Source organism: Pseudopipra pipra, chromosome 10 (genome assembly GCF_036250125.1).
Source record: "Pseudopipra pipra isolate bDixPip1 chromosome 10, bDixPip1.hap1, whole genome shotgun sequence".
NCBI lineage: Eukaryota > Metazoa > Chordata > Aves > Passeriformes > Pipridae > Pseudopipra > Pseudopipra pipra.
Window position 1 is genome coordinate 6,144,927 of NC_087558.1, and position 24,133 is coordinate 6,169,059.

Sequence of the window (24,133 nt, forward strand, 5' to 3'; positions counted from 1 at the left end):
AACAATTTCACTAGAAGTCTTCATGTTGCCCTTAGGGGTCAATAAGTAATGTTCACGTGTTTGCAATAAAGCTGCATACGTATCTAAATGACTGGTACTTGTTTCTAGGTGGAAAGTGAACTATTGAAGTGACCAATAAATTATATTTTTTTATATAGTAGGCTTTTGTTTATACCAGGATCTTAACATCATAGCAGAAGGCACCTATGAATGCTTAGTTCTAATTAGTGGTAGAATAAGGTCTGCAATGAAGTAACACTTGATTATACTTTAGATGTGTCAGATCTATTTTAGAACATTAACCCAAATTAAATGTATTTAATGGGCCATATGGTACTCTTCATTTTCTTGAATTTGTAATATAAACCTGTAACATGATGCTAAAACCCAAAATGAACTCCAGAGAAATAAAATTATTCAATTATGAATAGCATGTGCATCCTTGCACCGACATGAAGCACTCCATGATTACTGGCTAACCAGTGGCTTGATTGAAGCCCAGCCTGAGCAGCTGAGTGCTCTAAATAGTACCTATTGTGTGTTTTTACTGTCAGGCTCACTAGCTGAAGAAATGTAGTTTGGCTACTCTATACCATAGAGAGTTAGCTGCATGTAGCTGGCAATTTATTCTAGAAGATTTCTTAATGCTTTTTGAATAATCAAATTATTCAAATATTGGATTGAAATGGAATGTGCTAAGGTGTTTTCTGAGGGGCAGAATGCTGGCTGCATGTCAGACTTGGGTTTCTGAAAAGGATGACATCTCTTGCTTCAGTTCCTGGTGTGCTCTCAGAAGTGGGGGTTGGCGCATGTTCAGAATTAACCGTCAAAAGCTGTATTCACATAATTCAGTAAGATTTAAACGTTAAAGGAAGAACAGGCTATTCATCATTTATGAAACTTGGCCAGCTGTGTTGGGCAGTATGAGGAAGTGAGGAGAGACTAATTCAAGCTGCACTATACTGCATAAAACACTTAAAATTCCTGAAAGGAGCAGTGGATCTTCTATACATTTATATCCATAAAATTATAAGCATGGCTTTTTGGGTGGATGTGTCCTATGCAGTGGTTTTGAGTGGGAAAGATTGTAGAAGATACAGGTGTGGTTATTTAAAAACATCTTTGGAAATGAGTTTATGGTTTGGGCTTCTGCCTGTTTCTGTCATAACTTTTTGGATGGACCTTGCACAACTGTGAATTTATGTAAGAATGGCAGGAGCAGAAATGTTTAACAAAAAGAAGGGAGTGATATAACCATCTTTCAAAAATACTCATGAAATAGAAGCTATTTCTTGAAGGTATTTAAAAATAATTTTCTATGAGAATCTGCAGCCCTTATTTAGACTGGGTAATATGCAATTGCATTCTTCATAGCACTGAAATGAAACTGTGAAGCAATAATTAATGCTAATTTTAAGATGGAAAAATACTATGATTTGTCTCTGTCTAACCCTTAAAACATTTTCCTGACAACCTCAGGACTTTAATGTACAGAATTTGCTGTACTAATGTTAAAGGAGAACTAATCTTACACTGTTCTGGTAGCAAGCAAGTAATTTAGTAGGTAGATATGAGGAAGTTGTTATATTATATGAACTGTTACCTAAATGCAAATAATCCCAGTACTTCAACTTCCTAACATTCTTGAAAAGCTAACAAGCTAAGTAGCTTATTTGCTATAATTGATGTTGAAAGCCTTTGTGCCTACTGTTTATTAAGTGTTTAATTACCTGATATATTTGAAAGCTACACTAGTATCTAGCACTCAGTCTGGGGCTTATTTTCCAGTTCTCATCTTACATTTATTACAATTCTGTTGCTAAGATTTCACCATTAAATACTTAACGAGAAAGAAATACAAAGATGTCACTGGCAAGAATTGTTTTAAGCAACTTACCCAGAAAATGTGTACTATATATCTTTAGCCATTTAGTTATGTTTTTCTCCTAAGTCCTACTCTGCAATTGCAGCAAATTCTTTACATTGTCAGCATTTCAGAGACCATAGATACCTTGAATATGATCATCTCATTCAGCTTTTTGTTGTAGCAGAACATGCTATAACTGAATAAAGAATTTATTCCTTAGTAGCCATTAAAGACCTCAAAATATTTTTCCAAATGGAACCATGATGACCTCTAATCTCCTGGCCAGTATGAGACATTCCTTGCTGCTTCTCTTCCCTCTCCTAACATCTCAGTTAAATATTACTTTCTTTTTCCTCTGAAAAACTCAGCCATGTTGCAGCAAACTTCATTCTCTGCTTTGTTCAAGATGCTTCAACCCAAAGAATGCCATGTAAATGAGATGCTGCTACAAGTCATCAAGAGTCTGGTTGCAAATAAGTAGAGCTTTGATTTGTGGGTTTGTTGTTTTTTTTTTCAGAGCCAGAGCCTCAACTGTGTGGAAAAGACTAGATGTCCAGGATCTAATGTGAGTTCTGTGCAGATACAGGGTGATTCAGACTATTTCATCAACCATCTCGGAGTACCTGCCACGCAGTTTTCTTACGAGGACATCAAAACTTCAGAGGTAGCTACGAATAAAAAATGGACAAACTGAAAATAACAGAGAGATAGAATTATATTTTCTCAGGTTATATCCTCACATGACAAGCATGTTGTAGTGGAAAGTTATCTCCTGTAAGTGCATTTTTTAGTTCTCCAGAGGATTACCACAGAGCTTCAAAGGGACTGGTTTTGCAGGGATATGGTATTCAAAGAACCAGATAAAAATTGGAGGGTGTTATGTTATTATGTTAAAAATGTTAATAATTCTGATAGTTTTATAGGTTACATATTATCTAACCCACTTTTTCAAACTGTTTTCAACATAGAGGAAACAGGTATTGATGCATAATTTTTTACTGCACAGTAGGATGATACAGCCTTCAAAATGAATTTTATATCCATTTTCATACTGTGAGCAAAATACGATTCTCTAGTATAAATGTTGGTGGTAAAGATCTGTATGCTTGACTGGAGTCTTCAAAATACCGTGTTCTATTTCAGTCCAGCAGCCTCTGCAAGGTAAGTGGAAGGAAGAGGCATTTTACACTGTTTGGGGACTGGGTGGGAATTGGACACAGATAAACTGTTAGGAAAGTTTGTCCTTCCTCAGCTTTCACTACTGTAGGTTATTTGCCCCTGGACAACTCAAATGTTCTCTCAGTTGGTCAGCTGAAGATCAGGAAACTTGGAGTATTAGTTATTCCAAGATAAAATAGGCATGAGAAAAGGTGTGTGTTTTCTTGGAAATGTAATGATGCACTGACTTCATATTCTCCTCATTTCTCTTTTGCACTGTGCTCATCTCCATATGCACACATCTTTCCAAGTTCAGGAACAAAGCTGAAGCTGGGCTGAACTGGAATGCTTCCTGACACTGCATGCTAATGTTTCTCTTTCATAGATGCAAAACAAAGCAGAGATGTGCCAAATACAGAGCATTGCTGTCATGTCGTTGTGTAAATTGAAATAGATTAAGTCAAGAATTTATATAAATAAGGAGACTTCTGTGTTCTAAAATTCATGGCACCTATTAGGCAAAGTTTTCCATTTCAGATTAAACACAAGGCAAAGGCTGTAAGGAAAATGTGAAGGCGGAAGACTTAGGAGTGCAATGTTTATGACAGGCTTTTGGTCCAGAGTGAATTTTTGTTGTCACTTAGCAGCTACTCCACGTAGTTTTCATTCAAGATCTGTGTATTTAGGATCTATAGTGCATGAGAAAGAATCTGCAAACTTCAGTATATCAAAATAGTATTCCCCAGCAACATTTACAATATGAACACTGAAGGTTCCTTTGGCTATTGTCTACTTTAATCCACAGTTATTCTTCGTGTTCAGTTAACCTTGTAAATATGCATTTTTGGTCCCACGGAATGACTCTGCAATGTAATTAAAATCATAAAAGGAAGTGTTTCCGTATTTGCTTAAACATGACACTGTAAATTTGGTTCTTTGTTAAAAACTCAGCTTTTGTTCTTGCAAAATCATTTCCTAGAAATAAACTTAGTAGGTGTAATCTGCAGCCTTGAAGTAGATGTGCTGCACTTCTCAGACCATAGGAGACCTTGACCCCATGAGATCTATTTGATGTGAGAAATAAATCTGCTTGGCAAAATGTGTAAATTTCTCTTGGTAAGAGGGTGGACCTTTTTCCTAAAAGTGAAGTTATTCAAAATTATTAAATTTGGATTATTTGCTCTATTCTTATTATTTATTGCACTGATTGTTAACAGTCCTTCAGAAAATAGGTTTGTTGTCTTTCCTGTATTCTATCAACAAGCAAGCTTGTTTATTTTTAGTGCTTATTGCAATTGTTTATTGTGGATTCTGTTCATTGTATCAAACAGAGATATTATAAGGCAGATAAATTATTCTGTTTACAGCCATATTAATAAACATTGTTAGGAATTTCTGTTATACAGGTTAGTGACTGATAATAATCTGTTGGTTTGCAGAGAGGGATTTTTGTTTGTTTGTTTCCAAGCCATTCAGTTTTTTTAAATTATGCCTCAGCTTTGTCAGCTTCATTGCAAAACAAGATTGGGGAGAGCAGATTTCAGAAACGGGCTGTTTGGACATGCTTTTGTAGATTATCATTTTGCCAGGTTGGTTTCATTTGCTCTCCCTTCCACTGCTGTGACCTGCTCAGGAATTGGTCTTCCTTTGGAATATACATTAGTTGTTTTTCTTACCCACCTGTCAGCCAGCATGCAGTGTCACGTAAAACTGATGCTATTCCACAGTCAAAAAAACCTTTTTTAGAGTGAAAAAGCCCGAAGACCTGTGCTTGTATCCTGCCTACAGAGCAGCAGCTGCAGGTCAGCTTTAGAAATGCATTTCTTACACAGCCAGTGCAGTGCTGGTCTGCAGAGAGAAGGTTATAAAAGCCTTTCATTGACAGGAACCTGAGGAGTAAATAAGAGGAAATAAAAGTTGTAAGAGGAAACGTTCAGGCCAGAAGAGTAAGTAAAACTGTCTGGCTTGAAATTGCATAATACAGTGACCCACAGCCTCAGGGAGGTTAAATCTACCTGGCAAATGCCCGTGGTCACATCTGTGAGCCAGTAAAGTGCATTCTGAGAATTCAACCACTACTATAAAAATGCACTGAGTGAAATGCAGCTCATTTATTCGCTAGCAGGAAATATGCAGCATTTTAGTTTCAAAGTAAGTAAACTTGGAAGAATTTCTCAAGTGGAAAAAAACATAGTATTACACCAGTTTCCAAGGATTCTCTTGCAGTTGCTGAAGAAAGCCTTCCTCTCCTTATAACCTCTGGTGCACTGGCTTTTAGTCCACATGAGGGTCACATTCTGATTTGTAATGTTTTAGGAGAAAGGCTGATCAGATTTTCTTACTACTGCTGATTCTCTTACTTTCAGGAGGAGTCATACTATTAAAGGTAACGGTTCATTTGCGTCCAAGTGACTATGTAGAGCCTCCAGAGAGAGACATAATGTTGACTTTAAATCAGAGTTGCTATTACTGAAGGCCATGATTCTATTAGTCTTCACCTCAGCAGAGAATAGTATTAGAAACATATTCACTTAGCTTTACAACAACAAGGAAGAGCAACATAAACGAAAAGAGATCTTAGATCACAGTCTTGTCTTAATTACTCTCTGTACTGCAGTAAAAGCTGGATATTAATCAAATTAATCATATGAGCATCAATACATCTGTAATAACAAACTTGGAGCAAGTGAGTAAATTCTGATTTTTTTTTCCATATATGGATTATTTCTTTTCTCTTGAATGCTCGTATGACAATGTAGTTTCAAACCAAAAAATGATGTAACAGGTATAATACATACACATCCTCCATAATGACAGAAAATATATGCATATAACAGACAAAAGTGCAGGTTTGGACACATCACTGTTCTTCACAACTCTGCTTAGTGTCTTAGATATAAATTCTTTACCTGTGTGTTTCAATTTTGTAAACAAAACGTCATCTACATGACTAAAACTCAGCTCTTGGTTATCTGATTGTAAATTAGGAATAACTCTGAAAACACTGGGTATGGTGGTGTATGATCTGAAGAACACGTATTCAGTTTCCATTTGAATTTATCTTAGTTATTTTTGAATGGATATACATGGATCGTGTGCCTGTGTAATAGAAAATACTGCTCTATCACTTATAGCTTATGTTGTTTCTCTTCCCTTACACATCTTTTTTTATCCTTCTCTGGTGTTTTTTGACATTTTTTAAATTTACATGTTAGTGGAAATTCTAGTATTAAATGGTTTATTTCAGTTGTGAGAGTGATGACTGTGTTCTTCCATATGAAGTGACATTCACTGCAGACTAAACTCTGCTCTTGTGAATGATCAACACAATACAAAAAAAAAAAAAGCATTTAAAATTATCAAAACTTTACAGCACTAAAAGTTTCATTAGTCAGATCTGTGGCTGTGGTAACAGAAAATGCTTTTAGTCACAGTGACTGCTTACTTGCTAACTTGTATGAAATTTCTTATATCTGGAGACATGAGTGAGAAAGAAACATGAATCCATGTCTTAAAATGTTGTTTGGCATGAATCCTTCATTTCATTTTTACACTGCATTTATTATATAAAAACAGCATAGTCTTGAAAATTTTGTGTTGTTTCCTGTCTCTAGCTAAAGTTTTATATAGTTTTATCTGTTGGAGAGACTCAGTACTTCAGAAGTTTATCCATAACTCCTCTTTACACTGCTTTTGTTTCTCTACTTTATTTCTTTAAGCTTTGCCTTGTTTGTTTGGGTTTTTTTTTCATACAAGCATCATCTCTATAATTTTCTGTCCTTCCAGTGGAGCACCTTAAAAATGTAGTTTGCCCTGCTGGATTCAACATTCCGATGGCAACACTTGCCTTTTTTCTTTCATGAGAAGGGACAGAGAAAAGTAGCTTTTAAAACCTCCAACCCCCTAGTTGCAAGTTAATTTATTTTGGTTGTTTTTTTCACAGCACAGTTTATAGCATAGCTGCTGAAGTCCTGGAGCATAAGTACATCACAGAGACTGAGAAAAAGAACCTTGCTGTGGCTGCCTGATGTTTGGGTACAAGAGAAAATATAAACTGGATTTTCTGTGGTTTCAGTTAGAGATTTGATTGTTTCTTCATCATTGTAAATCAAACAACATTGAGCGGTTTAGTATTTTGAGGCTGATTCAATCACTTGCAAACTTAAGCTGGTACAGGTGTATTTTGAGCCTTTTCCAGGATGGAAATTGAATGTTATTACCCATTTTTGTGTCATTGCAGTCAGCAGTTTCACAAGGAATCAGATGGTTTTTAAATTATAGCTAGATGATTTTCTATGCTGTCTGCATATTATTCATCCTTCTTGGAGCATCCCATTACATAATGATTCCTATCTGATAACACAGAATCTTAAATCCCCTCTGTGATATTGTGGTAGGTTATATCAACATTAGCATTATCATTTTGTTGTTAATAAAACCAATTACTGCACATGCACATTATTAAAAAAAAAAAAAACCACACCTTTTTTTGTTGTTGTTGTTGTTATGTATTGATGAACACATATTTGGCATGAAACATTTCATGGCAGAGGTCCACATTAGGGTATGCAAGACTTACAGAACATTTACTTTTACACCTAGGCCATAAAAGTTGTTTTCCGTATCTTCACTCAAACTTAAGTACAGGCAAGAAGTATAAAAATTGCCTGTCACATTATTCACAGACTAGACCAAGATAGTGTAATACCATGGACCACTAAGCTAATTTAGAAGAAAAATGAAAAGAAGTTTCTTTATAGAAGGCATTTGTATGTAATATATGTAGAAGAGTTTAGAATTTTGACAGTTTGAGATTGTATCCTCTTTAGAGAGAATGCATAATGATTTTTATTTCTGTTGAAATATGCATAACTTTCTGAAGGTAACTTTCAACTTTCATTAGAGCCCTTAAAAGTGATTTTCACCCACACTGTTGTAAAACAGAGGCCACTAAATCTTAACTCTTCAGTGAATGTGGCTTTTCAGTTGTTTTTTGTCATCTGCCTCTACTTCCTCCCTTCCCCCCATCCTGCCCTCTTTTCTTCCTTTTTTTAATCACTCTTTGGGGAAACTTACTGCAGTTTCTTGATTTCAGTGTTTACATGCTTAGACTGACACATCATGCACTTCTTTCAAAAGAAATCAAAAGCTTTCCAAGTTTCCTTTGTTAGAGGAAAAGAAACGGAGGAACTGTCCTTGATGGAGAGAACTTTGCATGCTGCTCTTGTCTCTTTGATGTGCTTATGTTAGTGTAGAGAGAGGGCTTAAATAGCATGGAGTGCTCTTCAGTGTATCTGCCTTGTGTCATTTTAAAGTGAATGGGAAGCTGGTGTTCGTACCACACAGACACACTTTATTTTTGTATGTATATGCATCTGTATATATAATCAACATGGCACTGTGGAAGGAAGCAAAGGCTGTGGTATAATTTTAATTCCACAAGCACAACCTGTAACTGTGTGTGTACATCTGAAGCAAACCTGAGTTGTCTGACCTATGATATCCTTTACTGAGAGCTGGGTTTGTATTACTAATGGGGTTCACTGGTCAAACAGTTCCAGTGCTTAAAGTCAAACTTTTATGTTCTGAAGTTTTGGATCTCTGTATTCCTAATGCAGTTATCTCACCATTTTGCATCACATCATAAATCTCATTGTTACTCCATATGCAGATAATTTTCTCCTTTACTTCTGGTGTGTCCTCCAGTCCCTATCCAGTCAGGAAAGAGTATGGCAAGGCAGGTAGTCTTGAGATTTCTGACTGACTGCTTAAATGATCTGCAGCTGACCAGGCCCTTCTGGTAAATGTTCTGATGGTTTTTTATGTTATTTTTTGTGTCCTCCTTTACCAAGTGTCACCCAGTACCAATTAATTAATCAGAGCCAAGTATATTTATCAAGAAATTCGATTAGAAGGATCATGGCATCATTTTCTCTGAAGAATCAGGGTAGACCATATAGGAAGACACAATGTGCTTACCAGCCTTAGCTGCTCAAGAGAGAACTGCAGGGCTTGGGACATGTGTGTGAATGTCCTTAGAAGAGAATTAGCACTGGTTATTTGAGTCTGTAATTCCAAGAAGATTCTTAGCCCAAACAGAAGCCATGTTTCTCCTTCTGTATGTAGACTAATAGGGAATTTGCATAACAGCAGTGTGTTGCTAAGATGATCTGCAATTTGGTAGCTTTTCCATCTAAAAATACAGCTCTGCATGGCTTCCTGCATTCCCTCTTTTACTTCTCCTGTCTCCCTGGTATATGTTAAATTTTTTAAGGAAATAACACAGCTGGTAGTTGCCCATAGGGAGTTACAGGAGATGTTTCATGCATTTATGAAAGAATCAAAGTACTAGTGTGCTTAGTATACCAGAAAGTCTTTGCAAAGGAGCAAATGTGTATCAGCCTCAGAATGGCAGTTTGCTTGGGAACCCAGGATTTCCTTTTCTGAACTGTCTCTGGAGAATTCGATGCTGTTGCATTTGCTGCTGATAAGAGTGTATTAACTATGTAGTAGAACTTTACAGTCAACAAGGTGTAGCAGTGGGAGTCAGTTGTATCAAAGTGAAGAGAGAGGTTTCATTTTTTGTTCACGGACAAGTAGTGAACTGCCAGAGTATAACAAAATATAGTTTGAAGAGTCCCCAATAGATTGCCTTGGGACTACCTGTTAAGGTAGGTCCAAATCACAGCTGTCTTTCTAACTCATAGGCTATATTGTCCTTAGAATAGTTAAGGGTTTTTTTATTCATATTGTACTTTTCTGACTGATGTATTTTCTCTTTTCTGTCTTTAGCATAAATTAGTGCTTTTTAATTTCGCAGTTCAGTCAAGGGTTAGTGTAGTACTCACCAGTAATTCATTAATACATTAGTCCATCTGTTCACTTGGATGCTAATTTAGTTGAATTTGGTAGTGAGAACATGCTGAAATTGTTAAGGTTAATGACACAATGTTTTACAAGACAAAATACATTTGATGTTCAATTGATTGCTTGACTTGTTTTATTGAATAATATGAATATTTAGCTACTTAATTTCATGGCAGAGCATCTTTGTTATTACACCAGTGCTAGTGAAACTGATGACGTCCTCATCAACTGGGTGCATTACTCTGTTCCAAAAAAAATCTGTTTGGTCTCACGAATCCCAGTGCTTTGATGTCCCAAACATTCCATGGTGCATCCAGAAGGGGGAAGTTGTTTGCATAAACCTGCCTTATGCCAACCAAACCACACAGCTTCTTTAACATTCATTCACACTGCGTAAGTACATGTTGTTGCTGTAAACTCTGTCCTTGCAGATTCTCTCATAGGCTCTTCAGTTTCTTGGGATTGACTGAGGACTGTTGAAAGTTAGTGGAAGAAAGACAGCCTGGAAGTTAACAGAATCAGTGGGATATGGGAAAACATGAGAAATCTGTTTAGACACCAGTTAATTGCTTCTGTTTGATAGTCTGGTGAAGCATCTAGTTACTGGAAATATGTATTATCTAAGGAAAGATGCCACTTAAATATCTGTTCTCCTCAGAGAAGTAAATGGCATGTTGCATTCACAGTAATGTTTTACCATTGTCCTTCTGAGTGGTTAAATTCAATAGACCAACTAAAATTTTCTGACAGAGTATCTAGACTAAGTATCAAAATTTGTTTCGTGTCAGTAGCTCTTAGTAGTGTGACACTCAGTTTTGTCTTAATACTTGGGGGGAAAAAGTCAAATCACTGGACAATCAAACAGCTCTGATTTGAATCAATGATTCATGCTCTCAAATAACATTTGCAATATTTCATATATCTTATCATGTTTATTAAAGAACTGGTTGATAAGGCTTTCAGTAAATAAACACTGTCTTTGAAGACATTATTATTCTTAGCAAAAGCCACTTTTTATTCTTACTGAGCCTCCTACACAACATCTGCCCAGCAGCTAACATCGGATTTCTTCATTTGGAGTAATAAATATTTTTTTTGAGCACTAAAAATAAAAACTGGAAATAGGAAGTGTTGAATCAGGAAATAAAAACACTGTGATTGATAATATTTGTGATTGTGAAAGACATTGTCACTGGGGTTCATGACTTACAGCAGGACATTGTTAGGATGACCTTCCTGGCACTGCATGTTTCTGCATTTTGAATGCTCACAATTGATCATAAAATATTCTTGTATCCTTCATACAACACATCCAAGAGAAGCTGTTCTCTTTTAGATGTAGTGAGTCTGAGCTGAGCCTCCTATTTCTAACATTCTGAAACTTTGGGAAGATTCTCTGTGAGGTTCCAGATTTCTGGCTCGGGCTGCTTCCTCCTACCTAAACTGCTGATTCTGCTTTCAGTTTAAAAAACATCAAGGGAAAACTCTGCAGAGGAATAAGTATCAGGAAAGCATCCTGATATCTGAAAAGTTGTTTTCTTTATGCTGTGGTCTGTGAATTTATAGCTTTACAGTGATTATTTCAATTCACTTACTAACACAAGGAAGAAAACAGTAAATTAAAAGAGATGAGAGAAATGTGTTTATGTTCTTTTCCTGTCTGATGACTGTTAGCTTGAGTTTTTCTGGCTGCAGTTGAGTTGAATAATAAGATAACTTGTGCAGCAGTGATTCCAATTCTGCCTCTCCTGTATTCTGTGCAGTTTTATTTGGCAGGCCTTGCTCATTTTGTCCAGCATTGGGTGACATCACAAGGTCACAGCACATCTTTACCCAAACATTCAAACAGAAAAGAGATTTGCTTTTGTTTCTTTTCTAAAAGTTCTTCAGTAAAGTAAAATGGTGAAAATACCAAAGAAATGGCTCTTGTCAGAAACTCCTTCTGACATTCTCATTTTCCAGAGTAGGGGCATTCTCACTCCGAAGATATGTGTTAGGCTGTGGCAGTTGCAAAGCTTTGCTTTACAAAAATAATTGTAAAGCACGTATTTTATGTCTTTTGTTTCAGTGAAAACCAACTTTTATATCACTTAATAATCCTTTGTGGTTTTGGTGGATGATATTTAATTAGATATTTAGAGCATTTGCTAGAAAAGGAAAAGTCAGCGTATTAGTGAGATGGAGAGGCATGAACTCTCTCCTGCAATATATTTGCAGCTTTAAGGGCTTTTATTGGTGAGAAATCCTATGTGCAATACATTAATGCCTGATATTATTCCATCAATTCAATTTAACTCACATATTAGAAAACCCTACTTTGGCTTCATTATGTTCTATGCTACATAATCCACCTTTTTCAGTAAATCTGCTTCAGTCTACAGCACCCTCCCAAGCTAAAAGTGTTCCAGATAGCTGATGATTAGCCATATTTTAGTCTGTGAAATACCCTTTTCTATTACTCCTTTTTTTTATCCTTCTTAAAGTCAAACCTGTGGTTCAATCATCCTGCCAGCAGAAAAAAAAAAAAACAGGAAAATGAAGAAGAGGTGGCCTTTTGGCTTAGGTGAGGTGAAACAGCTGTTTCACAAAGAAATGCAGTTGTTTATTTGCTGCCAAGACACCATATGCCAACTGCTTGACTTAGGGTAAAATGGAAGAAGGAATTAGTGAGAGCCTGCAGTGCAGATTTCAGAGGTGTTTTTGTTCTTCTTGCTGCTCTCTCTTTATCTTTTCTCCTGACGGGGCTTTCTCCTTCATGCTACGACAAATTTTTGGCACGGGTTTTGAATACAGATGCAGACAAGTCCTCATGCAATTGTAAGCCCCTGGGTTTCTGGGTAATAGTTTTGGGCACTGCATAACTTCGTACTGTGCCTCGCAGGTGACTTCAGCTTCCTCACTGAAAGTGTTCCCAGGTTAATTCTGAACATGTGCAGGGACTACTTTGTGTTTTACTGGGCAGACACTGCAAGTTTGTGTGTGTCCCTCGGGTTGCTGTGATCATAATTCTTGTGCTGTTGTATTACAAAAAGGCAGAAAGAATGAAACAGGTTAATAGCTCATAGAACAGACATAGCATGTGTATATATATATATATATATGTATATGTGGGCAGGTAACAGATTGTATTCTCAGTCCTGATGCAGCGAAATTCTCATTTTCTAGACATTATTCTTTGGTCTGTGTGAAGAAAAAAAAAGTTTTCTCTTGGCTTTCATCCTTCTCTTGTGTATTTGCTTTGGAGGCTTCAGCAGTGTTAGATTAGCACATTTATACTTTTGGCCTACCTGTACAAATTTCAGATGGATTTTTGCTCTCACTGCTTTTTCTCTGTTGTGCTCTGTAGTACCTCCTTTTGTCTTTTACTTTTATTCAGTATAAAATTGGTGACATGAATATTGTGAAGGGCTGAAGGACAAAGTTGACCCAAGTATGGACAATTCAGATGAATATTAACAAGGGTGAAGTCAAACTGATTAAAGAACTTCAGACTAGAGATTGTTTTTCTAGACAGAGCATTATTGCTGAGTGGAGAAACCTCCACTGCCTGTTACTTTCAAAACAAACAAACAACAAAGAAACCCCCTCAAAAAAAAAATCTGGAGATATTTTGTATTGTTCACCAAATTAAGGGCTTCTTATAAATGCCTTCTTATAAATAATGGGGAATAATCATCAGGCAGGAAAAATCTATTCAGGTGTGGAATAAGAGCATATTAAGGAATTATTTGTTACGTAATTTGAGTTCATAAATTCAGAATTCTTCTAACTGGTAATTTTGCTTTTTCTAAAGTAGTAGTCAAGAAAACAGGACATGTTGTAGAGGCAGCATTGTCTTGGCCTAGTAAAAAAATTGTTTGTTGAATGTATTTACAGAAATATTTCCAGTTCTAAGAGAGTGTGTGGTAAAATTTGATATTTTAAAACTTTTTTTTTATTTAATGACAGCAGAATAGATCTTTAAGGTATGTCTTGGTATTTATTCTGTTTTACATTAAATTACCAGAAATGCGGTGGGATTTTATTCATGATTTAAAATGCATTGGTTGAAAGTTGGCATATAAATTGAAGGTATGTTATAAGACAGTACACAAGGGATGGCAAATTTAGTACCTTTAGAAGGTGAAACATCCTGTTCACTTAATTGGTTCAGGAAGGATAAGTTAAGTTAGAAAAATGAGTCTAGTAAATCAGAAGTGAATTTTAGTGCAAGTGTCCATCATAAATAAGCAAGACTAAGCCACGTTTGGGGTTTTAGAGGATTTTCACCTGCATTTTCGATCTCCATTTAATTGATTCATAAATCAATTAATTACTGTCACAAGACCCGAGGGCAGCAGGAAATTGGGTTCAAATTAAAAAAAAAAGGAAGCAATTTGTTTTAAGATTGAAAGTTGAATGTTCAGTCAAAGTTTAATCAGAAGTGACCTATTATTTGAAAAGTGGAACATCAATGTCTTTCTAATTTCACAGAATGCTTCATTAAATGAGTATTGAAAAGACCAGGTTAACTGATCATTCCAAAAAGAAGATAAGACAAGGAGAGGGTTTGGAAATCTACTTCCAAATACATGTTCATTTCTCCTATGAAAAGCTCATAGAGAAACCAATAATTGCATTGGGAATTCAAGGATTATTGGGGTGATCCTTTCAGGATTGTAAAGGTTGTATGATGAAAACACAACTTTATATCAGAAGAGCAAATGTTCTTTATCCATTGGATAGCTGTGAGCTTAAAGGAAAAAATAGAGAAGGCAATAAACATTGAGTAGAAAATTTTGAAGGCATGACTGGAAGTTGGGCCTCCTAACTTTAGGATGTCTCACAGTCGTCTGACCTTGAAACAGTTTTTCTGTAATTTGACATCATTGTCACAGCATTCAGCTGCACAGTGCATGGGAGACTCTGCCCATTGTACAAACTGAGGGGGATACAAATGCCTGGCTAAGAATGAAGGCAGATGATTTGCGTTTAGGAAGTGAGTGTGGCAGAGTATGGGGACAACAACTGCAGCTGTAACTCCTACTGTGGTTGGAAAGCATAAAGGAATAACATAGTTGGTTTTAATGTTCTTTGGATTAGCATTTCTTTTTCTTAGTGCGTATTTACTAGAAATTTGCTTATCGAATTGCTGTTAAAAAACCAAAACCCGACACTCACTTGCTATTGTGAGCTTGCTGAAAGAATAAATGTGAAGTCTGATGCAGTTTCTCACTGTTGGAAACTTTTACTCTTTCTGTAAAATGCTGAGAGGTACTCTTGGAACATCATTTGGGCTCATCTCTCTGCCACATCCTCCCTGGGGTAAAGAGTGGGCTTCTCTTAGCTAGGAAGTTCATGCAGCTTTCTCTGATGAGGATAGTACTTGAAAGACAATAAAAGCCAAGAGAAGCAGAGCAAGTTGGCCTTTCTAGTAGTTCTTTATAGAGGAGCCTTTTTGGAAAAAAAAAAAGGAAAAAAAAGAACAACAATTGCTTTAAACATTTTCTTTTATAAATGCAGAGCAAGATTGTTTCAGATAGTGATCCTTTTCAAGATCTTACCACGCAGGGTCTGGATTCCTTCATGAGCAAACTGACTTCCCATTTGTGATGCCTAGATGTGTTTTGATCTATTTGCTGATTCTTGCTTATTTACATTGTGTTCTTTCAAAAGGCAGAGGGCAGAAGCAAAGGCTGCTGTTTTGCCTGGCCCAGCTGCTGTAATCTCAGCTTGGCTGGGAGGTGTGCCTGGAGTAGCGTGGGAGAAAAGCCAGCTAAGCAGCATCTCCCTGTTTTACAGACAGGGAATCCACCAAGTTTTAGGTTCCAGAGAAAGAATATTTGTCTAGGTGGAACAATAATCTGATCTGGTGTAACAAATCTAAATCATCAGTCATTCCCTTCACTGACTCTCAGTGAGGTACTCTGGAGTGAATATAAATAGTGTGGTTCTTTCTAAGTTATTGATTGCAATTATGTGAACAATGATGAACAGCATTAGCACCACCACAGCAGAATGATGGTGCTCCTGAACAGACCCCCAGTCAGATGATAAACTAGTGTGCAAACTTAAAACAAAGATGAATAGGTGTTATGAGTTAATCTTGAAGTATGTATTTTATTTTTGTAATAAATGACTTTGTGCATCTTCTCTCTGACATATATATATAAAAAAAAGTTTACTGTTTTCCTGAAGGGAAGAATGACTTCATTTATTTTTCTGATGCTTCTGTGACAACTTATGCAACACACAGATGCATCATAAACACGGAAAATTTATATGATTCAGTGCTAATTATATATTTATTTTTTTAAAAGAAGGTGATAGGAGCTTTCTACCGGAAATAATCTCCTAGCAACATGGAAATTCTGGTATACTATTGATCATGGAGGCATTAATTTGTAAAAAAAGTTAACAAGCAAACCTACCAGCAATGTAATGTAATGTAATTTTAGGCATCTGTGCACCTTTGAGGCTTGAAGTTTTGTTTTCTATTTTGGTTTTTTTTCACTCCACTCCTTGGGATTAAGTTTGTTTTTTCCATGTGACAGCAATTTTACAACCTCACTTCTCCCTTTCTTACAGTACAAGAAGAGATTAATATCTTGTACAAATGATGTATTAAGATTGCCTCATGTTAAAAGAGTGGTCAACCTAAAGTGTATAGTTTCAGGGAATTGACAAAAATCCCTTGCTATGTTAGATGGTATTACTGTATAGAGAAGTAGGATGGTTGCAGAAGATAAAAAAGTATTCTTTGATTATTGTGGTTACATTTCTTTTGAAGACTTAAATCATAACATATTTAATAAAATGTCTGATTGCTGCTTAGCTCAGAATGAAACCTGTGTGGATATTTTTTCTCCCCGTAGGCGAAATTTTTAGCTGCTTTGGAAGCATAATAACAGAGACAACTGCCATTCCAGAAATAAAGTCATAAGACTTAGGGCTTTTTTGCCTTTTTCGGGAACTTGGAATCAGTTAATTAGATCAGTGAAATAAATTTCATAATTGTCAAAACTTAAGAACAATTTGAAGGGTTTTTCAATCTCTCAACAAAATCCAATAAGCATTTGAAGGAGGAAATCAATGTGGAATCCTAAAAGACTTCTTACTTCTTTCTCACAGAATTCTAGCTTTCTCTCTGAAGCTCTTTTTCCTGTACATGCAACAAAAACTGAAGAGCTGGATCCCTCCTTCAGTCTGCACGAGACCATCGCAAAGGTAAGAGAAATGGAGATCTCACCTTTACATACTTTCCTTCAGGAGGCCAAATTTGAATTTGTGAATAATTTTGAAAGATAATATTTTATTTTTTCCCCATGATTAGTTTGAATGTAGTTAAAAGTTGTGGAGTTTTTTTTCATTGAGATCCACCTTTGGAATATTCTTTGGCATATTATGTGCGCAGGCACTTCACTTCATGAGCTGTCGCAGTGGTGTTGGCAGGGGAGGAAGGGGTGGCCATCCTGTGATTCTAGAGGGTGCTCTACAGAGGGGATACTCCCAAAGTTAATGTGTTCTGACTCCCCTCTTGTTGCTCCAATATAATACTCCCTCCATATTATTTATTGATACAATCAAAATTACTCCTTGCTCTAAAGTGCTGCTTCTTCTGTCAACTCTGCAGGCCCTGTTTCTACAAAGGGACATGACTACAAATGAGCCCAACTTAGTGGGTTCATACACTTCTTATAATTTGGTTTCTTATAAGCCAGAGCAATGTAGGCCACACAGATTTCTTTCTTTAGTTGAAGCTACTTTTTTTGGAAAAGGAGCTGCTGTTGAAACATTTCTTCTGGTAACAGCAAAGATCAACCATGTGAAGATTTAGCATGTGGGTGGCTCAGCATCCATGGCAAAATAGACAGGGACTGATCTTGGGGTTTTGTGTTTTGGGTTGTTTCTAACTATTAACTGTTAGTTTGCTTGGTTATTAAAAAAAAAAAAATCCCACACAAAAAATCACATAATCTTAGACATGGTTTTGAAGCTTGTCAGAGTTTAACAGTTAATGAACAACCACTAGACAAAAGTCTTCTCTGAAGGCCTTTCAATGGAATTGATGTTTTTCAAGCCATCCTTAATGCCAAAGGGGCTGAAAAGATTCACCAAATCTGTTCCCAAAGTCTGAGGGAAATAGTTCTGTGATTATTTACTGCATAGTTAATTTGTGATTTACTAAACAGTGTGTGATGGACCATGTGTAATCTGAAAAATCTGTAATTCGGTATTTGCTCTATAATATTAACTAACAGAAAAATATTTATTAGATAGTTGACTTCAAGCATTTTGATCCTGTTTAAATATTCACCAAAATATTTTAAATATTGGTAAAACTTGATGAAGATTGCACTAGGATATGACTGTATTTCCGTTTTACTTTTCAGACTGTAGCCCAGGATGCTTTTATAAAGATGAATCACATATACAGCAGTGGAGTGAGAACCTCAGCATTTAAAGGAACTGCTATGATTTAATTAGTTAACTAAGCATCCTTAATGCTACTCCTTAGTCTGAAATCTTCATATTTTCATTGTAGTACTCTGAATAATGAGACCAAGTTAAATCTCTAGCTTTATAATAAACTATTCATATTTGAAAAAAAAAAAGGCTGGTGAAAAGTTAGCTTGTAGTTAGAATTTACACTCCTCAGTTGGAAATTAATGCTCCTTAACAAGTACTTGCCGAATGACTGCATGTATACCCCATTGCAGTTGCAAGTAAAACAGGTATCATACCTGCTTCAGAAAACTTTAGCTTTTAATTTCAAAAGACTTTTCACACAAAACAAACTTTTTTATGTTAAAAGAAATTAAATATTCAAATATAATAAATTCAACATTTGATAATTTTAATTGCCTTTTTTCCTCAGAAATGGTTTATGAAAACATTTTCAACTGTAACTTTTTATTCTTATTTTTCACTGCATATCACTTACAGTCTGCTTCGCTTGTATGGCCACTCAAGCTGGTGGAAAAGAGCTCGTATTGGTTTGGGCAGGAAATTATTTGAGGCCCTTCATCTCCCTGTGGGAAATAGGGCTTTAATGATTTTTTTTTTCAGTGTGGGTGGCTTGATACTAAGTAACAATGTAAACATTTCAACATAATTTTTTAGATGAGGTTTGGTGTAAAAACAAATAATCAGCTAATTGTGGCTTGTGCTCTATGACATCAGTGGTTACCTTAATTGCATGAGCACTTTGAAAAGGAGGAGGTTTCTGAATATGGCAGAAAAATTAATGAGAAATGTGCAGCTATTAAGTAGATAGATCTGTAATCTGAGTGCTTAGAAGACCTAATTTGTCAGGACAATTGTCAGAACAATTTATCTTAAAATCTTGGCATTTTAAAGGTGGATTTAGGGTGAATTGCTGTGAGAACCAGACTGATCTGAAACATTCAAAGGGAGAGAAATCTGTAGGTTTCCTGGCACTGAAGAACTGAGATATACATTACAGAATTGTGTTGCAGTGCAAAATTTAGTGATATCTTAAGTGAGATTTGCAGACCTTGTAATTTCAAGTGTTTTGTAATGCATATATTAAGTATTAAAATGGAGAAGTGTGTTCCTGTGTGGCAGAGAAGGGATTTTCCCACCTGACCAGAAGTCAGGTAGAACTCCATTGTTATCACATGCATATTCAGAAAATTATGCGCTATTTTTCAATAAATTCCATCAGTGTTATTCAGCACAGTGTTTCATGGTAACCAGTCAAATGGAGTAATTAACAAGTTTGAAAATACTTTTGTGTTTTGAGGTGTGCTTGCTGGAGTAGCCTCATAGGATTGGGATTAGGCAGTTCCAAAAGCCTGAATGGCAGACGTCCAACAAGGAATGCCGCTGGAGCCACTTACCAAGGATCAGCCATGGAAAAATATCTTATTGAATTTTTCTTTGGCAGGCACCAAAGTATTGAAAGGCATGCCAGAAGTGACATAATTTGTTTTATGATGAGTTATGGGTGTTGACAGATAACTCTTGAGAAAATTATTACTGAACCTGAATATTCAACACTCCAATTATGAAGCTCTTAGTAGAGCTAACTATTGTAATGCAATAACTAACTACCATAATGCAATTAACTTCTAAACACTAACTAAAAGAGTGAGAGGGAGAAGTGTTTCCATTTCTAGGGGAAATACATTTTTTTTTGTGTAACGTACTGTGATATTCCAATTTTTTAAAAATATAAACACTTGCAAAAAGATGAGAGGCAGATACTCTTCCTGAAACGAATGGAATGAAAAGTGTGCAAATGGAATGAAAAGACTGCTGGACTGTTAGTAAATGAAATTTGCATTTTGACCACAGATAAGGTACAGCACAAGAATATTGACTTGAGGCATCCTCTAACAGGATCATACTGTTCTGTTCCTTTGCAGCATGGGAGGATATATATTCCCATTTACCCATTGTCCAGTCCCATTAATTCTCTAATATAGGGAACACTCATTAATTTTGGCAATGCATTGATATCCATAACTTTGGTAGTTCTTTTCTCTGTAATCTCCCTAAAAATGAAGATCTGTGGTTTGGTGCCTGCTACCTCTGCTAAATATTTATATCTTCTTGCATGGTATCTGCAAATGAGCTCTTTTTTTTATGCCACGATAATACAACATATCTAAATTTACGTAAAGGTGTAAAATTCTTACAATCCCAAAGACTGAGAGTGCAGATTTTGAAGCAGTATAATAATACTGTGTACAGGACATCTGTGTTACAGAGTTTTACCAGAAACATTTCTAATAGCGTATTGTTCCTGACATAGCTGTTTCAGCAGAGTACATTCACATTCTTGGGTTGTTCCTACTACATCGTGGCCTTCTGGGAATCAGATTGTTCTTGAAAAAGCTCTGTGGCATTATGCTTGGGCATGCCAGTGGCCTTTGCATGGAGACATCTGGATTTCCATTGATATATCTTCTCTTTCCATTTAAAAATTTCCTCTGCGTAGAGCTGGAGGTTTTGGCAGAATTGCTTAACATTTCTGAACAGCAGAGACACAATATTACTCCAGTCAATTACAGCATTTAAAGTGCTAAAGAGCTTGCATGGTGGGTGCAGAACTAATCTGAAATATTCAGGAAACAGAAGTCTGATGCACATGAATGTGTCACATATCCAAGCCAAGCCCTTGTCCTTGCAAGGCCCAGACAGATACACGGCAGCCTTCCCCCCCATCACTATTTGATTTGTGCTATTTGAAAATTTTTGCTGTATGCCTTGATTTCCATCATGAAAATGTGACACACTGGAGTGTCAATTTTCACAGGTAATTTCTCCAGTTAGCTTTCTTCAATAATGTATTGCATTGGATATAATTTTTAAAATTCCTGTCTTCAGTTGTGTATGCCAGGCTTTCCCATCATTTCTCAGTCTCTTCATCATCATGCCTCCAAAGGCACGAGTTCTGCACAGACCAGCAGAACTCTCATGTCTTTTTAAAGATGAATTATGTTTTGATTTTGTACTTTCAAAACAAATTATTCAAGCCTCCAGCCAACAAACAGGAATGTGGACCAGGGGTAGGTGACAGAGATGCTGACTGAGGTTAACGTAGCAGAAGCACAGTTGTCAGTGTATGAAGTGAGGACCAAGCTGGGAGGCCTGATCCATATCCATATTTGAGGCAGTCTGCCCTTGATACTTAATGTTTAGATGTGGGGTTTGACCTTGTTGTGCAGATATCGGAATGGTCTGTGATACTGTTTGGATGCTCTGTCACACATAAAAGCACCTGTATGGGTTTTGGGGCTTTTGGGGCTGAAAAATTGCAGGATGACTTAAGACATCTTTTAATTTTTCTGTTTGCCCTCCCACAGCTGGCAGCAATTCATGGTGTTTCAGCAGCTCTGATCTGCCCTAACATGCTGTATCAGCATAATGCACCAATTGCCATAGTCACTTCATAACTTAAATTACTTGCTTTGCTTTATTGACCAGCATCTCATGTACTGGTTCTGGTCATCTCACTGGAATTTATGGTCTGATGGTCGTTCTGATCATCTCACTGCAATTTATGGTTTGATGATGATTCTGATCATCTCACTGGTATTTATGGTCTGATGGTATTTGAGATATTCAAAGCGCAGCTGTATTGTCTGTGGTGACAGTCTGACTGAATTTGCAGAAAACTTGTCCGAATTTTTCTGCAAAGGAGCACAGGCAAACATAATTCACAGAAATGGTTTGATTTAGCACATATTCTCTTAAGCACACAAGTGAGATTTTTTGTTTTACCTTTAGCCTTCTTGCATGAAAGAACATATAATCCAGTTCAAGCAGAGGGTAAATGCAAACCTGCTGAAAACTCCCTTCTAACAGTGTCTATTTTATTCTGTAGCAATTGTCAGCAGCAATAAAAACAAGGCCAAATCTGGTGATATAACCTGGAACAGTAACTTTGGGGATGCTCTATGGATTGTGGTGAACAGGGAAGTAACAACATTCAAAGGAAAAAAAAGCTGTCTGGGGATTTTCTCAGCATTAGATGTGAAAGAGGTGACTTTGCTGCTGAAGACATGAGGTTTTCTGACAGACAGTCATACTGTGTTTGGCCAGACAGCATATTCTCTATCCGCTCCAGCCTAGTTAGGGGAGATATGCTTGGAATTTTTCAGTAGTTCTTTGTTCCTAAAAGGAAGTAGCCTCAAGGACTCCTGCATTTTATACTTGAACTCTGATGGATAAAGACTAGGTAATAAAAATAAGCTCAAATTGCAGAACCCCTGGTAAAAATTTGATGAACCAGCTGCACCGTCCAAGACAACTTCACTTGGTTCAGTCAGGTATTAAAAAACAACTCCATTCCCCTATCCCCTGAAATTTTCCATGTATTTCCTGCTGATATGCTAATATACTTCCTTCAAAATGGAAGAATTACAGGACAGAACTAATTATGTTTCCTCCTGTGACATATATTCATGGGGTTGTGAATAGATGTAAGACTCCAGTACTACAAGATTGTTTCTGGGCCTTTTGTTTTTCTTTGTGTTAGGTTTCTGTTTTTTTTTTTTATTTTTTAGTTGCTGGAATGTAATGTTTTCAGCATAGAGAACTCTGATAACTATGAAAATGTTAAAATAAACAGGGAACTGAGGTTCCAATAAACAAGAGAAGCTGAATGAACAAAAAAAATAGGTGCCATTAGTAGCATGGCTTGTTTAGAAACCATTCCCATGGATTTTCTGTGTATGTTCTTAGCTGTTCAGTTCTTTTCCTTAAATATTTTTTATATTGCAACAAGACTGTATGTTCTTTTAAAAAGTTAACATTGGATTCTATCAGAATATTTCTTAACCATTAGTTCCTGAGATTCTCTTTTAGGCCTAAATTGTACTTGGTTGCTTTCAGGATTTGTCTGCCAACTATCAGTGGGAAGGGAAAGAAATCATTGCATCATTTTTCAGCTATAACTGCAATTTAAGTGAAATAAGTAAATACATGTCAGATCCATCTGATCAAACCAAACTACGGCATAAAAACGTACATTGATACATAATTATCATCTTAAATCTTACAATAGAAACCCAATATTGGTGTTGTTTGCACATCTCATGGAAGACACTTTTTACTGCAAATTACACAGCAATCTCACTAAGCAAAAGATAAGGTAGGAGTGAGAGGAAACATTGTTTTAATCCCTATTTTATAGATGAGAAAATGAAATACCCTGGGCCAGAAACGGTCCTTATAATGAGCAAGTGCATCTCATCCCCTGAATACAGAATTATCTTGTAAAATCTGGTGATTTGTCTGACACTGTAGACAAACTGAGACAAAGCGGAAGCTAGATTACTGAAGTTTGAATTTGGCACATATTTGGGATTTGCTGAAATTTTGACCACTGGCTGTGACCAACAGGCCATTTTTCTACTCTGTGCTGAGGCCACATCACTGCCTGTGTTAGTGGGACTTACCTGCCTTGGAAAGAAGTTATGTTTTCTGCAGCAGTGCTGTCCTTTCCAGTGCCTTATTTGGGTTATGTTGAGATCTGACTGCAGCTGGAGCTACACTGGTGACAGTCTCTCAGCAAGGATGTCTGTGACAGGTGTCTTATTTCTGAGAGGAGGTTTTGTCTGATGGTTGTTAATCATGACTATACAAAGAAGCCACTGCATATTTATTGCATAAGTCAAAGTATTGTTTTCAGTTTGTCCAGTTTACTGTGTAATGAGAAAATCTATTTTATATCCTTTGCTGTTATTTCAAAAATGTAAGTTTGCTGTGAGGGATGTCAAACAATTGGAC

General features: G+C 36.4%; 1 protein-coding gene across 2 annotated transcripts in view; it reads left to right on the plus strand.

Annotated features, from left to right (window-relative positions):
* NAALADL2 (N-acetylated alpha-linked acidic dipeptidase like 2) overlaps positions 1-24,133 on the plus strand; it is a 436,265-nt gene that overhangs the window by 356,805 nt on the left and 55,327 nt on the right. For both annotated transcript variants that reach the window (XM_064665876.1, XM_064665875.1), the window contains 2 exons: positions 2,385-2,531; positions 17,003-17,098. In XM_064665876.1, coding sequence (XP_064521946.1) covers positions 2,385-2,531; positions 17,003-17,098 — 243 coding nt within the window. The remainder of the gene's footprint in view (positions 1-2,384; positions 2,532-17,002; positions 17,099-24,133) is intronic.